The sequence below is a fragment of the Cryptomeria japonica genome, chromosome 3, assembly GCF_030272615.1.
Source record: "Cryptomeria japonica chromosome 3, Sugi_1.0, whole genome shotgun sequence".
NCBI lineage: Eukaryota > Viridiplantae > Streptophyta > Pinopsida > Cupressales > Cupressaceae > Cryptomeria > Cryptomeria japonica.
The window spans coordinates 767,937,216-767,954,382 of record NC_081407.1 but is presented as its reverse complement, the minus strand read 5'-3'; the positions used below and the strand labels follow the sequence as shown (position 1 = coordinate 767,954,382).

Genomic DNA, 17,167 nt, shown 5'->3' with positions numbered 1-17,167 from the left:
CAGTACATCCATGGTGGTTTTGGATCTAGCACTTCCAACCGTATGAGGATCATACCAAATGATAAGAGTCTCCTAAATAAAGATATCTTCCATGATTGGGACCATGTGAGCAGGGGATGCTTTTGTGACAGAGAAAGCAGCTAAGAGGATGTGCTTCTATTGATATCCGAGCATCTTGGTTATATTGGTTCAATGGGAGTGGACCATGTCAAGATAGTTTCTCTAGTGATCAGGCAAAGGACTATGATTCATGAGATGGAGTCCCATTTATGTAGGTTGGAAGGCCTTTATGCTGACTTCTAGGTCATGATATTCCTGGATAGATGAATACTTGGTGAGCTTGGAATAAACCAAGAGTGATGTAGACTCCAACTTTGTATTTCATGAAAGGTCAAAGCATGTGGAGATCAAGTATCACTATGTTAGAGACATGGTGGAAAGGTATGCTATTCACTAATGTATTCTTCTTTTCAAAAGATGTTTTAAAGTGTAAACTCTTGTGATTGCATTTCTCTTTGAGAGAGACTTAAGGAGAAAGCCCTTATCTACACCCTCTGATATGGTTCATGGTGGATGTCATGTGTGTGACTCCATGACAATTTTGGTTCAGTGCTTGATGAGCCCCTGTGAACATTATTGTGAGGTGACGATCTCTCAATAGTGAACACTTGTACATCTGATCATTATCGTAAGGTCACGATCTTACAATATTGATTGATCATACCATTATGATGGATATCATGGGACGTGATATCTATGGATATGTCATAATAATTTATATCTCTAGTAGTAATAAGTATGGACATGCCATAATGGTTGATATCATGAAACGTGATATCCATGGATAAGCCATAATGGTGGATATTAAAAAAGAGATATTCATGGTGGATTTCACATCTCATGAAATCCGTGGACATGTCATGTAGTAATATCTTTAGATATACCATAATGGTGGATATCATGTGAAGTGATATCTATGGATAAGCCATAATGGTGGATATTACTTGAGGAAATCTCTATGGTGGATATCATGTGAGGTGATATCCGTGGATAAACCATAATGGTGGACATCACATAAGGTGATGTCTATGGATATGCCATGTTGTTTGTTATCACAGTGAGGTGATAGCTATGTGACTCGGAGATTAAAGAAGGATACCTCCCGAGCTAAGAGGGCGTGTTAATGATGATAGCTCTAGTCGATATCCTTAGCATAACCGAGAGAGCCAATCTAAATGTTCAATTGGCCTTTTTGGCCTTGAACATTTAGATTAATGATACCCGTCTACACTATGTGTGTTGCATATAATGAAACCCGTCCATCACTTGTGCTCAGAAATTTATTTATTCTATTTGCCAATTACTGCCAAACAATTTACTATAGACATGTATATATCCGATCAATAACTTACGATCGATATTTTATTATAACCAATCAACATCATAATTGCTATCACTAATTTGATTGGTAATCGATTGGGTTGTGTATTAGTTAAGTCTCAACCGATTGTTAGTGAATCGGTTTGATAGAAACCACCAAGACTCTTGGAGTAAAGAGTCACGACTTCTCAGGAAGTCGTTCAATATCATATATCAATATGATACAGTTTTCATTTTTTAATAGGTCAAGTCGATGATGATAGAAACAGTGAATACGGCTATGATAAGAGTTAGACTATAATACACTAAAGGATAAATTAATCAGATAAAACTACTATAATTATCTGAGCATACATCCATGGCAGATTGAACAACACTCATCGTCATAGTATACTTTCAAGGGAAAGTGAACATTGACTATTAAACGCTTGTTGTCTTGTCACATTCGTGGGAAGTTAAATTAGTAATATAGTACAAACTATATACTCTTTTGATAAAATTAAAGTAAACTATATTCTTCAATCTGATCACAAAACTTAACAAAAGGGAACCTCTTTAGCAATGCATTCAACCATAGCATCGCTCTTTCCAGCAAAGAACATTTCAATAGCCATCGCCCCTGGGTGCCACACAACTCGCAGTAATCTTGGTGCCCCTCAATTCCTTGGCCAGTATTTTGGTAATGGTCTCCACAGCAGCCTTGCTGGCCCCGTATGCTCAATATTCAAGTCTCAGGGACCCAACCATTGAAGTGCTCAAATTTAATATGCGACCACCACCTCCTTTGACAACTCTTTTGCGAGCTTCCTTGGAGTATAGAAAAGCTCACTTGCAATTGACATCAAAGGTCAAGTCCCACGCTTCTTCAGGGGTTTCCACCAGGGGTGGGTATTTAGGGTCGAGAATGGTGGCGCAATTAAATGTGCACTACGTCGAATGCTTCCTCCGCCACATCAAAAAGTTTGCTTACTTCAATCGCCTTGGAAATATCGGCCTTGCAGGTCGCGGCTCTCATTGTATTAGGGTCCTTGTTCTGCTTTGTCTGCATTTGCAACATAATTGATCACCACTTTTGCTCCCTTGCATGCCAAGTGAAGGACAATTTCTCTACCAATCCCTCATGATGCACCCGTCACGATGGCTACTCAATCTTTCAGACTACTCTCATCGGCCATTCTGGGGAATGTTGGAACTAGGGTACAGTCTTTGTCCAATGTTGATATCAAATCACCAGCCTATGAACATAACACAAAATCGCTGCCTTAGTGAGGTTCACCTTCATTATAATCAAATCGCTTCAATGATCAATTCGCTCATGATGTAAAACAGGGAGTTGATTATGTGCTCGATTTAAACTCATCTTGTCACTAAAGAGCAGGCACAAGGAAAGAACCTGGCTCTGATACCATGTTAAATGGTAGTGCTTGAATAACCACAGGCAAACCATCACTGTTGCCTTCCCAAACATAGACGATAGGCTCCTATCGTCACCCCCAAGCACAATAGAATAATTCTATTAATTTTATCAATCTCCAAGTAAATGTGATAGCCCTTCATATATATTTGCCTTGGATGAGGAGACACGTCTCTTACATGAGGATCGGCTCACATTGTTTTAAAAAATATTAATTATATTTTATATATAATGGTTGGCCCTATGAGTATATTTAATATATGCTCATTTTATTTTCTTCAAGTTGGCTTGAGAAGGATACTAACCAAAGCTACAATAACATCAACAAAAAACATAAAAACATGAGCTCTATCTCTAAAAGTGCCTTACAAACCATTTGAAAGCCCAAAACATACTTCATTTTACCTCATTTTGAATGCAAAGCATAAAAAACATTCATTCTTCCTTGATATTTATACAAATGAAGCTGAATGTCTATCATTGCATTTTCCAAATGTTGTTTATAACTAGGGAGGAGGATTCCAATTGCCAATGGCAACATTGGAATCCGCTTAAGGGCTGGGCCCTTTTCTCACTTCAAAGGGTAACGTGTACCCTTTAGGGCTGGGCCCTTTCTCACGCCACAATTAAAAGATTGTGTGTTCCCTTCAAATAGGGCCGACCCTATAAAAGAACACGCCACACATTAGATGAAATAAAACATAAAATGGCGCCAAGTTTAAATTAAACCAAGCCGACTTAATAAAGGTCAAGCATCGTATAAGTAAAGTACTTTTGGCAAGCATCAAACATAATCTTCATTTGTTCAACCCTCAAGCGCATTAGCTCTGCAATCTAGTGTGAAATCTGATTGGAGAAGTAGGCGAATTCATCTATCAGCTGCAAGTTCTTTTGGCAAGCATCAAACATAATCTTCATTTGTTCAACCCTCAAGCGCATTAGCTCTGCAATCTAGTGCGAAATCTGATTGGAGAAGTAGGCGAATTCATCTATCAGCTGCAAGTTAATTCTGTGCAAATACATCTGCACCTTGAAGGCGAATTCCATCCAAATGATGCAAAGTATGTCTCTTGTTTGAAGGCGTAATACTTCTGTCATATGAAGGTGCACCTCATCCATTCATCTGCTGAAGAAGAAGAACTTCATCTGCTGTGTATACCTGTCATTTATGTTGTGAAAAGCGTTGCAGAGGTAGATCATCAAGATGCAGATCTGAAGATGACATTTCCATTGATTTGAACAGCAAAGAAGTGTTGTTTACCCTAGGTGTTTTCATCAAGCTACCTAAGAGATAAGTATTGTAATCAGAATATTGAATATAACCATAATCAGATCTGAGGATCTTTTCTGGCTGGGTTTTTCCTCCTAGGAGGTTTTCCCAGGGTAATGGTGTCTTGTTTCATTTTGATTATCTTCTATGTTTGTTCCTAAGTCTGAAAATCATTAATTCTAACTGCAAACAATCTAATTTAATAGTTAAATTCTGATTTCTCAGTCTTCCATTAATCTGAAAGTATAAAATTCAACACCAAAGTCATTTGATTGTTATTTCTAGACATGTCCAAAGATAATTTGCTGCCAAGAAGATTATTGAGGAAGATTTTTGGAAATAAATTAAGTTTTTCTTTTCTTTAATTCTTGCTCTCGTTTCTTCTTCTACTAATGAACTCTTTTGTTTTCCTTTTGTTTTTCTATTTTTAAATCATTAAATGAGTATTTATATTGATAACTAAGTACAAGACCGTAGAGGAAGATTTTTGGATGAAAGGTAAGTTTTTTTTGTTTTTTGTTTTTTGTTTTTCCTTTCATTTTTCTTTTATGAACAAACTCTATTTGATCTATCTATGTTCTTCTATGTTTAAACTATTAAAAGACTTAGGATATATATATATATATATATATATATATATATATATTGTTTTTCCTTTCATTTTTCTTTTATGAACAAACTCTTTTTTATTTATCTTTGATCTTCTATGTTTAAACTATTAAATGACTTTATATATATATATAGTTTTCATTCGTTTGGAATGTGTTGTTTTCCAAGCTTGTCACCATACAGATTACAATGAGAGTAAATTCTATTTCTGTGCGCTAAGCCAACTTCAAAACAGACCCAAATTCACCATAAATGAAGTATGTTGATATGATATAGCACATTCCAGGTGGTGGAGTATATGTGACAATTTACAATGGAGTACACAAATTCATAGAGTCAATTAAAAGCCCATTTGTGTGTCAATCCCAAAATAGACATCAAAACTTGCCTAGGCAAGAAGGGTGCAGATATTCCCTCGTCTGAACTGCTAGAACACATTAGAGAGCAAAAGCAAGCAGATGAAACAATAGCCCATAGAACAAGTCATCCTTTGGCAAAGAAAAGATATCAAGCCCCTTCTACATCACCTATTCTTCAAGTTGTTGTAGACAACCACCCATTATTTGCCATGCCTCAAGAAGAACCCACTTCAAGTAAGAGTTGTACCTAAGAGATACATTGCAAGATGTGTCTATGCAAATGGTTTGTCTTCAAATATTGTTGCTTGCCATATTGGCAAAAGAAAGTGAACCAAATTAAGGCTGCAAAAAGTGCCAAGGCTTCGGATTTGAGAAGATGTGTAGCACCTTATTGGCAAAGGAGGTGAAACTAGAAGAAAATTCATTGAATCCCATTCGGGGTTTGTGGACACAAACTAGGATGTCCATCATTTTTAATAGATATAAGGATGCAGAAAATTGGCCCTTGATCAATGAAATTGCAATGACAACTAACAAGGCAATATCTTTTAAAGTCATGGATGTGAAGGGAAGATGATAAAGATGCTCAATTTGTTGATGACATCTTCATAGGGGCCACTGAAAAAGTGGGACCTAGTCATGTTGCCCAACTCATGGTTGACATCCTCAAACTCAACAAAACTCAACAACTTAATAACTACATAAATTACTTTCAAAAAAATCCGACTTTCCTACCACCACTCAATTGTGTTTTATAGAACTAATTTGACCATCAAACTATCTACATTCTATCATGATTCAATTTCATTTTGATTGTCAACAAACAAGTTATTAGTCACACACCTTCATTGTTCTTTTGGGGAAATTCCCTATCTAATGGTAGCTTAATGTTGTTGGTCACATAATTTTGTTGTTTTTCTTGGCAAGAAAGTCTCTGACTACATGATTCCAAGTCATTTAAAACTATAACAAGCATGCAATTTAATGATAGTGCCTGAAAAATTTAAAACTATAACAAGCATGCAATTTAACGATAGTGCCTGAAAATGTTAATGAATGGGCACAATTTTAAGTTGTTTTGCCATTGTTTGAGTCTCTAATCAAATATTTAAGGTTTTTTTTAAGGACAGCACAAGTTTTATTTGTGAGTATTTTTGGATTGAAAGTTTTTCTAGTGTTTTCTCGCTGGTTTTCTGGATTATTTTTTTTCAAGATTTACACTAAAACTTGGTCAATACTCACACGAGTTTTAGTGCAAAACTTGCAAAAATATTATCCAAAAAACATGAGGAAACTCAGCTAGAAAACACTAGAAAAAATTGCAATTCAAAAAAAATCGCAAGTACTTGTCAACTTGTTTGACTACTCTAAAAGTAGTTAAACTATGATCCAAGTCATTATAGACAACACAAAAAATTACAGAGCAATAGGAACATTAGTTGAGGCACATTAATTCACACATCTTTTCAACATTTGTGTTCTCCAATCAAATTTATAAAGATTGGCAACAAAATTGATTGGATCACGAAGATGAATGTTGACGAAAAAAGAGATACAAATGTTTATCACCTGCCACCACATACCCTAAAGCATATTCAACACATTCTCAAAATTAGAGTTGCTACTGGTATAAACCAAACAACATTAAATTAATATTTCACTTTAGTAATTTATTTTTTAAAACAAAAGTATGTTTTCTTATTTGTTTAGAAAAAACCAAATAGGTTGTTGAGACCCAATTCGTCTCCAACACAATCATCTTCAGATAACTCGTGCAAGTACAATAGGCACTTTTCATCATGGCCATTAGCCAACTTTAATCTATATGGAAGGATTCCAACAATGAGAGGGCAAGAAAAATTAAGCAGAAGATCCAAGATGACACTTGGTGGGATCATGTAGAATGCCTTCCAACTTCAATCAAATCCATCTTGATTATGACCCATTTATCTGAAATGCATAAACCAAACTAGAAAAACTATATTATTATCTACCAAACTCGCGAGTACTCACGAGCCACATTTGGCCGTGAGTCACTTGCCATATACCTCATGGCCAAGTTTTCCTTCGACTCTTAGCAATTTTTAGAGGCAAAAATCACATAAAACCATTTCAAATCAGCACAGTCTTGGCCGAGTTTTTGTCAAGTCCGAGCAGCAAGACCAAGCGTAGAGTCCAAGTCTGGGTCAAAAATCAGCTTGCCAAGTCTGAGCCGAATCCGAGTCTTGTAACTATGATCTAAACACTTTTACAAGAGGTTGTGAAAATTCTACAAATCCCTAAGACACCTCTCAAAAGCTAGTAGAGTACCTATACTCTGCCACTGCTATGCCATCTGCACAATTTGTGAAGCTAGATTCCATCCACTCATTTGAAACAAACATTAGTTTCAAATTCTTTTTTTGTTGGCAAAGACTTTGTAGTGCAAGGAAGTGTGTTGCAAATCTCGTCACACTTCGTCAACAAGCTCCTTGCCCATTGTGAAAGAGCACATCATACACAAAACCCTTGTGTGATTATAGATGAATTTGGTAAATGTGCAAGCCTTTTGCAATACATCCTTAATCCATTCAAGTTTCCCAATATCCTCTAGGGTTAAATCAAGGCAATGTGCTACACATGAGATACAAAATGTAGAGAGTTATTTATGTTGTGTCAAGAGTCTCCCACAGCAATACAAGCAGCAGCAATGTCTATCATAAACTAAACCACATTTTGTGGCCCTAGATCTTTGACCACTAGGCCATACATATGCATTTGCTAATTTGATTGTATCTGATGCATCCACAGATTTCAAAAATATCGTGCCAAAATCAAAAGAGACGAGTAAGTTGAGGGTTTGGATCCTTCTATATATTGACCCATCTGACATAATGGTGCAACCACTATTTCCCCACTCTAATCGATGCTCATTAACAACATCTTGTACTACATCATTGTACATACCAAAGTTCAAAAACTTGGACTCGCCACGGACTCGGCAAACCAAAAATTTGGACTCGAACTCGGACTCGTGAAAGACTCGCGAAAGACTCGGCAAGGACTCAGCAAAAAAAAAAACCGTAGTTTTACAAAAAAACATAAAGAAATTAATGCATTTAGAGAACATAAGAGCCATAATTAAAACATTACACATCATATGATCAACAAACGCACAATATTTGAAATTTCATCATTCATACTGATAGTTTCAAACTTTCAACTCTAAAATGTATAATACCAAAATTTCTTCAATGCTAATTATGTTGTTATATGGAGCCTAATCAGACTCGGAGGTTAAATTTTCCCTACTTCCATCAGCACAGTTTCCCCCTATATTTTTTGACTGGGGTTTGGGGGCAGCGTGCAAAATAATAAAATAATACTTTTATTATTTTATAAAGGCGTCGGGTGTTATTTTTCTATTGGCCCACGTCCAATTAGAGTTACCCCTTAACCCCCAGAAAAGTCAAAAAGGGGAGGAGTTACACCAAATGAAGGCAAAAAAAAAACGAAAAAAACCTCATTTTTAAAGCTTCCCTGATGGTTTTTTTGGGTCACGTGAGTCCATCTGAAAGACTCGCGAGTCCGTGCAAAAGACTCGTGAGTCTTTCAAATGGACTCGCCAGGACTCGCCTTGCGAGTCCTTGGCGAGTCAACTCGCGAGTCTGTGGCAAGTCCACGAGTTTTTAAACTATGGTATATACCAACCCTCAACATCTCGTGAGATGGGGCTTGAAACCCAAGACCTACAGCTACAATAGCATCCACCATACCTTGCCAATATGAGAGCTAGCAACATGGAATAGCAAACTAGAGTAGCACCAAAAGTTTTCTATCAGTTTCTTTTCTTGTTCATAGGCATTATTCCTCGATCCTACAATCTCCAAAGTGATTCGTGCTCCTAGTGTAGTATGAGGTGTGAAGAAAGAATTAATGTTTCCTCAACTTATGTTTGGACCACATGCTATAGAAGGTGGTGTTTACCTAGATAAACTGACATATTGTTGTGCACCGCCTTCCTCATTCAAACGATTGCTCCTTACATCGTTACAGTTAGAAGCTACTTCTATCCCAATTCTTGCCTTTTTTGCCTTACCCCCGGAAATCCCTAGAAGAGCTTGTTTTGCCTTAAAGGTGGCCTTTGCAAAACATTTTGTGCAACTAATGATATCATATCCTGCTTCCTTCGTCAAATGCCATTTAAAGCGAACTTGCCACCAGTGATATCTTTCAAACACTAGTTGCACTTAACCTTTGTTGTACCTGAAATTGTTGTGCAATGTGGCCATGCAAAGTCTTTCTAACATGCCATTATGATCAAATCTGCAAATCTGCAAGAGCAATTCAATGAAATTTTTCATGGTTGGAGCCATGTCATCTGAATGGTTTTATAGTTTAGTTTAGTTTGACCTATATTCCCTGAAATATTGTTGTACTTGTAATAGAAATATGCTACCTTTCTCTAATATTTTTTAGATATATCAGTAGAATTAAGAGAATTATTATCACTAATATACTATCAGATACTACTGCAGAATCAAACAAATCTATGTAATATTAAATTATAAGCAAAATTTCTATAAGTAATTATCACTGGTATACGATCCTACGCTACTGCAAAATCAGATATAACTTAATATGTAATACAAACAAAATTTCAGAATTATCATCACTAGTATCCTATTCTATACCACTGCTAAATCAAACAAACTTAGAAATATTAGTATAATAAAGAGACTACAGCCATACTCTCAGTCAGAAAGAAAAAGAAGGAAAATAAGAAAACGTTAAAAAACTTCTAATAATTTTTTAGGATATTTTGGAGTGAATAGAACACAACACTGATAAAGGGAGATCTTTTTACCAACATTTGTGATAACCCTAAGGTGGGATAAAATGTACACAAACTTTAAGTCTTAAGGTCAAAGTCAAAGCCTTGATAATTTATCATATGAGCGCTACATGAATGCAAAAACATTGTGACGGCACAAAGATTATTTTTCTAAAACTCGAGATGATTACATGCTTTTCTTTTGTGAAAGGTATGCCTTAACAGACTATACAAGCATAAAGAGCCTCAAATCTTAATCTTGGAGAAAGCCGAAAACGATAAAAAGTGACAAACATAAAACTGGTTGTTCAATTAGATACCTACAAGTTGCAACTGTCATGATTCTCTTGCTGCTTGTTACAGGTTGAATTCTTCAAGTCCCACGTTTGCAGATGGTGGCGGATATCATTGCACAACCATCATTAATATTTTTTCCTTCATTTTCAGGGTTTCGATGGTGTGTCATTCACAGGGGAAGATTCTGCACCATGCCGCCTATGTAATCTGAATTTACAATGTGATTCAAACGCCTTTTTTTCCAATTTCATCTTCAAAAAATCATTGACAGCAGGTCAACAATTTTTTTGTGATTTCCAAGGGAAAAAAAATTGGCATTCTTGACGATATTTAAAAAATTTGACTCTGGTGTTTCTTGATGTTTTATGCTTCTATGGTTCTTTCCAACATGATCCATTAGAGAGGCCATACTGATTAGATATAGCATCATAAAATTTAATAGATAAAAGGCAATGAGTCAAAAGCCCTATCTCTCCTATAAATTTTTATTTTTTTAATTAAAATGCGCAAAAGAATATGCAGCAAAAAGGGGCAAATTAAGAATATCTGAAAAAATTGTACAAATAAAATAAAGGACAGCTAAACCCTAAAATATGTATTCCCAAACAGCAAACCAATATCATTAGAAATTTTTAATTTTTAATCTCATCACATATTTCTATCAAAGAGAGCAGCAAGACTCTAGTTTTGACAAAATATTCCATGCAAGGAGCGGTAAAGGCCATTGCTCACAGTAAGCAATCCAATTTGTTGTCCTCCAATTAGAAAACCTTAAACAATCAATTATATTCTTCCAATTTTTCAAGCAATGTAGAAATTCAAGCACAGTCCAAAGAGACAGGGAATCATCCCACAGAGGTGAAACCAGAAAAGGCAATTCATCAAAATAAAACCATGCAAAGGAAAACAGACAGACCAACAATAATGAAAAAAGACAAGCAAAAGAAAAGAGGTGTGAAGGGAAAAAGCACAGCCCAAAAAGTGACTATTCTAGGCTCCCTTTTTCAAGCATTTGATCTGTCGATTGATAGAATGAGCATAAGGAAGATGGGTGGCAAGGCCGGAGAAACTGTAAGGTGGCCATCAAAATTAAAGAACAAATGAAACTAAAGAGACTAGGCATGAGATAACGACCCAATGTGGCTTTCATTAACTAAACTATCAGGGGAGACAACACTAAATGGGGGATTGAAAATATAACATTTCCAATTTGACAACATTCACCGCCTAAGTTTCCAAGTAATCCACTACTTTGTTTCCAATTCCTTTAAAGTTTAAGAAAAAGGGCACACCAATCTCAAGAACCAAATCTTTGCTTTCTTTGATCCTTTTGCTCAATTGTCAATGTTTACTACTATCTTCAAGAATAGAATTGGTTTAAGGTTGAATTGCCTTCGACTATGATGCTTGACCATCACTTATCTTTTGCATTAGCAAACCCCTTCACAAAGCCTTAGTATGTTCAGAAACATTACTTGGGGCATAACCAAGGGCTTCATTTAAAATGATAATTGGATAACCAAAAATTATTGGAGATCCCATCTTCTTTGGCATTGCCTAGATTTATTTTTTACCTTTTTTATCCTTCCTCTTTATTACAGAAGTTTGATGTTTATATACATTTCAATTATTTTCTATTATCCTAACAAAGATATTATAATAATGAAAGAAGCTTGTTATTTGCTACACTATTTCCCAAAGTTACCACCAAGTACCATTCTTGTACTGCCCATACCCAAATTGCTTCCACATTTTCAGTGGCCTTGTCATAAATATATCATAAAAATAATAGATCTAAAATTCCATATTCAATGGTCCCATTGAGGGGGCTTTAGTTTTCAATTTCCCACAAACACCTTCATGTTGGGGCTGAAAATTTCCTCTGCCAACTTAAGAGACATTTTTGTCACGTGTCGTGCATCTACAATCATTAGCATTATTAACTATTGGAAAAAAATAATTCAACTAAATTTTTTAGCATTCGCTGTTTCAAGAAAAACCATGAGATCATCATCTTCCTGAAATTCTCAACAGCATCTGCTGAAATGTTTTACAAAGTGTCACATCTATTAGAATATTTAATTATATTTTAGTCACCTATATTTAGTTCCTTGTTTAATGGTCATTTAGCTTTTTAGTTAATTAGCTTTTAAGCTTTATTTAGCATTTAGCTTTTTTCGTTTTAGTTAATTAGCTTTTAAGCTTTATTTAGCATTTAGCTTTTTCTTTTTAGTTAATTAGCTTTTAAGCTTTATTTAGCATTTAGCTTTTTAGTAGTTCACTTTAAATGACTTGTTCTTAATTTAGAAGGTCGTCCTTGTAATCTCTTTATATTCGCTTGTATATTGTTGAATAGATTATCCGATTATTGAATCATCCATTCAATTTATTTTTCAACATCCCCTCCTATATACTCTTATTTTGATACTTAGTTGTGTTGATGCCTTAGATGGATACTGGTTTCTGAAGAATAAAAAAAATTGATGCCCTACAAGATTTTGGTTTTGCTAATAGTGGTATTCGATTAAACAATGATGCCCTAAATCGTATTGAATGCTAGAAACAGTGGTTTAGCCTAAATGGTGCCCTAGTTGGAAATTGTGTTATTTCTTCTTTTTTTTAATATTATAAAATATATGAAATGTTGTGTTGTTTCATTTTCATTAAGTAATGTTGTAACTCATCTTTTGATTTAATGAATATAAACATTAAGGTTGAAATGTCGAGATGTCGAACTAACTACTCTAGTTTGGACAAGTGGATGCGGGAATGACTTGGCCTCCAAGAAGAAGGGGAAAAGATATCACCGGGAAAGAGGGAACCGATATGGTTATGGTCAGTGATTGTATGGTATATAAGACTGCTATGTACTACCTAATGTCAGCTAGTGTGACCTTGTCAACCTAGTTTTCCCTATTAGGACCATGTGAATTATGTCCATTAGTGTCTCTGACTTGCTCCGGCTCGTTTGTCAAACCTATGTACTTGCGTTTCGAAATCATTTTTATGTATCTTCTAATATCGTCTTAATTAACACCTTTATTAGACATGTTTTCAACTTAAGAAAGTCGACTCCATATATATTTACGTTAAAAAAATATATACTTTGATCAATTGTAAAATAATTCTATAAAGGTGTATTGTTATTAAATTTTAATTGTTTTAAAAAAAAAGAGAAATATTTATTACCTTTATTATTTTATTTAATGTTATTATTAAAAATATATATATATAATGACTTAGTCTTTTAAATTTCTCTTGGACCTTTATTACGTTCTTTTAAAATCCAATTTTATTAAATATTAGTGCCTTTTGCGTTAAAATGTTTTATCTTCTTACTCCTTATCGGCAATATATTTATATTTCCGAATAGATTATCATATCGATATTGGATATGCTATCGGGATTATTTGTTTTAAATTTTCCTCGGACGGGATTTCGCCTTGGAGAGCCATGATGGGGGATGGCGAAATCATAGTGCTCCTCCGTAAAACATTAGGGTGGCAGAGCATTGAGGGAGTGGAACGATTCTATGCAAAGGGGGGTTTATTTTGTCTTCTTTCTTATTTTTTCTTTGCTCTACTCTTTCATTTGGCTGGACGGGAGAACTAACGGGATAGAGTGAAGGCACCATATTTCTTGATTCCTCTATAGTGGAAGGAAGTGCATACCAGCCACCATAGTAGCTAGGACTTCTCAGCCAATCAAGCTGTTACAATACTCTTCATATTTCAGGCATGTGGACTCTCTGTTAACTTTCTTTTTCAATAAGAAGCATATATACTGTTGCAATGAAGCATTAGATTAAGACTACGAAGAGTTCTTCAGTTTAGTGTTGTGTTCTCCTGGGGAAACTTGCTAGATAAATTTCTTTAAGCAGCTCAACAAAAGCTCTTTCTTCCTTTCTTTCTTTCTTCTTCTGCATAATTGTTTGTGAAAGAGTCATTCGGTGATGACTACTGCTGGTGTCTTTATTAATTTATTTACTGAACGGTAGGGACTTCTGTTTCCAGCAAGTCAGAAAAGAGAATAAAATTAATGCGTGATAATTTGAATATGGGGTTGCTCTCAGCCAGTTTTTTAAAAAAAAGACTTGTCATGTGAGAAAAGAGTGTCAACCTCTCCAGTAAATTAAGAAGAATCCTTATGAGTTACTGCTTCTATTTTGCTGTTAATAAATCTAAGAGTACAATCGGATAGGGTGGAACTAGTCCACATGTAATCTTGTAGACAAATCCTTGGCCAGGGTGCACTAGCTGCATGTAGTGCTTGTCAGTTCTGAGATTCTAGATACCGTCATAGTAAAGAAATTATACCAGTTAGCAGGTAGCTATAGGGTGTAATTTGATTACGGCTATAGGATCTTACACCAGTTCCAGCATGACTTGACGTAACCATTTCCTTTACCCTTGCGGAGGGTCGGGCCACTTCAGTTAGAAGTGAGCAAGGGGGGATCGAAAATGATCTAAGGATGGGTGGATAAACGCCCTGGTGATATCTTTTTTCCCTCCATGATTCAGAGAGAATTTAAGATGAGCAAGTTTGTCAAATAATAAATGAAAAGTACATTCTAAACCCTTCATCTTTTCCTTTATATAGAAATTAGTTGCAAACGTATTTTCTGTTCATGTTTCCAAAGAACTAATGTGTATTTGGTTCAATGAAGAATATTTTTCTTCCTGCACTGTAATTTTGTTTTATTATTAAAAAAATGCATATGATAATGGCATCAGCTTTTCATGTTCATTATTTTCTTTAAGAAAAGAAAGGGGGTTACACTAGCCGTTACTTGCTTTCTTGTTATTTAATGTTCATAAACTAGCCATTATATGCTTGAGTTTTTTATGTATGTTACACAAAGCCTCCTTGCATGGGACCACAGCCTTAATCTCAAGTTCAAAAATAAGACAACACACAAAAGTAAGGGCTATAATACCAGCATATATATCTACATAAAATATAACTTACAAATAAATGCAAACTGAAGAGCATATTTGTCCTAAAAAGTGAAGCTTCTAGATTCACCTAAAAACAAGCATTTGATCTTTTAGTATAATAACTAATAAACATACTTACTTGTAATTCATATGTTAGTCGAATATTTTCCTCCATAATATCATGTCTATATGAGAGTGCCTTTGAGGCAGCATCCACAAGATCCTGTTGCTGCTGATCAAATGCCTGTCTGACAATACCGGCAATCAGTCATTGCCCTTTACACACAAACACTAAATAGGAATAAAAAGTATGCAAAGGTAAGGATGTATAGTAACCATGCGCATTGTAGCAATTCGTTTTTCCAGTACATGCTTTTCATTGTGCAGTTTTAGCTCCTGCTTTGTTAAAAAGAGTAAGTAAAAATCAACTCAGTGCAATTTTCCTGGTAAAATGCATCCTCTCTAATGCAACCTATCCATTATCATGGTCAAAAAATTACATGCTTTTAGGCAACAACTACAGTTTGAATTCCTCTTCCTCGTGCCTTGATAGCATTATCTGCGAGACGTTTTCGAAGTTGCAGAATCTCCTCCTCCTGCGCCCTGCCCCTTAGAAACCAATCCTGCTGCAGACAAATATAATCCATTTGTAAGTTCCATCTGCATCACATTACAGTCCAATATCTGTGATAATTATATCAGTTATCTAGAAAATAAACCAGTACCTGCTTCCATAGGTTGCTCTGACTAGTAATTTCAGGTGACCGTAACAAGCCTTGACCAGATAATGGAGCCCTAGAATCCAAATCGCCTTCTCTGTGGTACCTGAAAATTTTGGGAAATTTGTATAAATTTATAATCCAAATGTTGAACTTAATTATGAGTCTTTGTGAATTTGTAGCAATAAGATGGCCATTACTTAGGAGAGCATATAAACATTAGATTGCTGTAAATAGACCCTACAAAGTAAAAGATTAATGTATAAATACCTATTGGGAGAAACAGATCTTGAAGATGGCGAAGAAATCTGAGAAAAAGTACTATAATCAGCAGCAGCTTGTCCAGTAGTAACCCCCTGATTCAACCCTCTCGGATTTGAGTTTAACACATTGCTTGCAGGATTATTTCGACTTGTTGACAAGCCAGCAGGAGGAGGTGTTGCCTGACTGCTATACTCAGGTAGAAGGCCCTGATGGACAACTAATGTTCTTTGAAAATCAGGTTGGGACCCATTACTCGGTGATCTTTGTCCATTCAAAGAAGGAACAGCTCCATAATCTTCCACACCATTTTTTTTCGGAGGTGAGTGCATACCTGCCTTCTGAGATGCTTGAAATGAATTCTCTTCAGGCTGTCTTGAAGATGCAGGTTCTTGTTTCTGCCAACAGGCTACAGGTTTTAGAAGTGTTTCAAGGAAATAAAATCACATAAGTAGACATAAAAAGCCAAAAAAACCATAATTTGGAAAAAGAATATAATGAAGGTCATAAGCTTTCAGTCTTGAGTCTTAACATATGGAGATTGCTTGATAAAAATCATGGATAAAATGTCAAATGCGGAAAGAAAAAGACAGCTTCTATCTGTTCTTGTCTTAAGAACTGTTATACAGACTTTGCCAAACCATAAATCAAACAAATGCTCTTCAAGAAAGCAATGATAAAGGGCAGAACATATAGGAAGCCCTAATGTTTTTTATCTGAATCTCGGAAAAGCTTCATCAGGTTTAACCTATGAAATATAGGGAGCCCTACTTACATGTTTACCTACCTACCTCATATGTTTACCTACATGTTTACCCTATATGTTTACATATGAATCATCTGGTTTACCTTACATCAATGTTCCTAGATTCAGATATGTATGAAATTCAAACATTCTTAGGAAAAACATATGTGAATGAATCCACAAGAAAAATTAAGCCAAAACCAGCAGACCAAGCAAAAATGAAGCATGATGTTGCCGGCACTCTTTTCAGGTGGAATATGTTTGCCTAGTTAAACCGACAGTGGTGAGGTTTCCCACATCAATTTTATCCTATTTAATTTTATTCTCTTTTTAATTTTATCATTTCACTTTTAGCTAGTATGA

The 17,167-nt window shown here is 35.4% G+C and overlaps 1 protein-coding gene and 1 pseudogene across 4 annotated transcripts in view; both read right to left on the bottom strand.

The window, feature by feature from the left end:
* LOC131078112 (uncharacterized) overlaps positions 1–17,167 on the bottom strand; it is a 154,597-nt gene that overhangs the window by 93,375 nt on the left and 44,055 nt on the right. For 2 of the 4 annotated variants that reach the window (XR_009113730.2, XM_058015782.2), the window contains exons 3-7: positions 16,069–16,457; positions 15,805–15,904; positions 15,625–15,705; positions 15,416–15,475; positions 15,219–15,323 (exon numbers count right to left, since the gene is read on the bottom strand). Coding sequence is in view for 3 of the 4 variants with exons in the window: in XM_058015782.2 (XP_057871765.2) it covers positions 15,219–15,323; positions 15,416–15,475; positions 15,625–15,705; positions 15,805–15,904; positions 16,069–16,457 (735 nt within the window). In the remaining variant the exon portion in view is untranslated. The remainder of the gene's footprint in view (positions 1–15,218; positions 15,324–15,415; positions 15,476–15,624; positions 15,706–15,804; positions 15,905–16,068; positions 16,458–17,167) is intronic. The other 2 variants (XM_058015784.2, XM_058015783.2) reach the window with 2 other exon arrangements.
* Positions 1,917–2,789, bottom strand: LOC131078105 (short-chain type dehydrogenase/reductase-like; annotated as a pseudogene).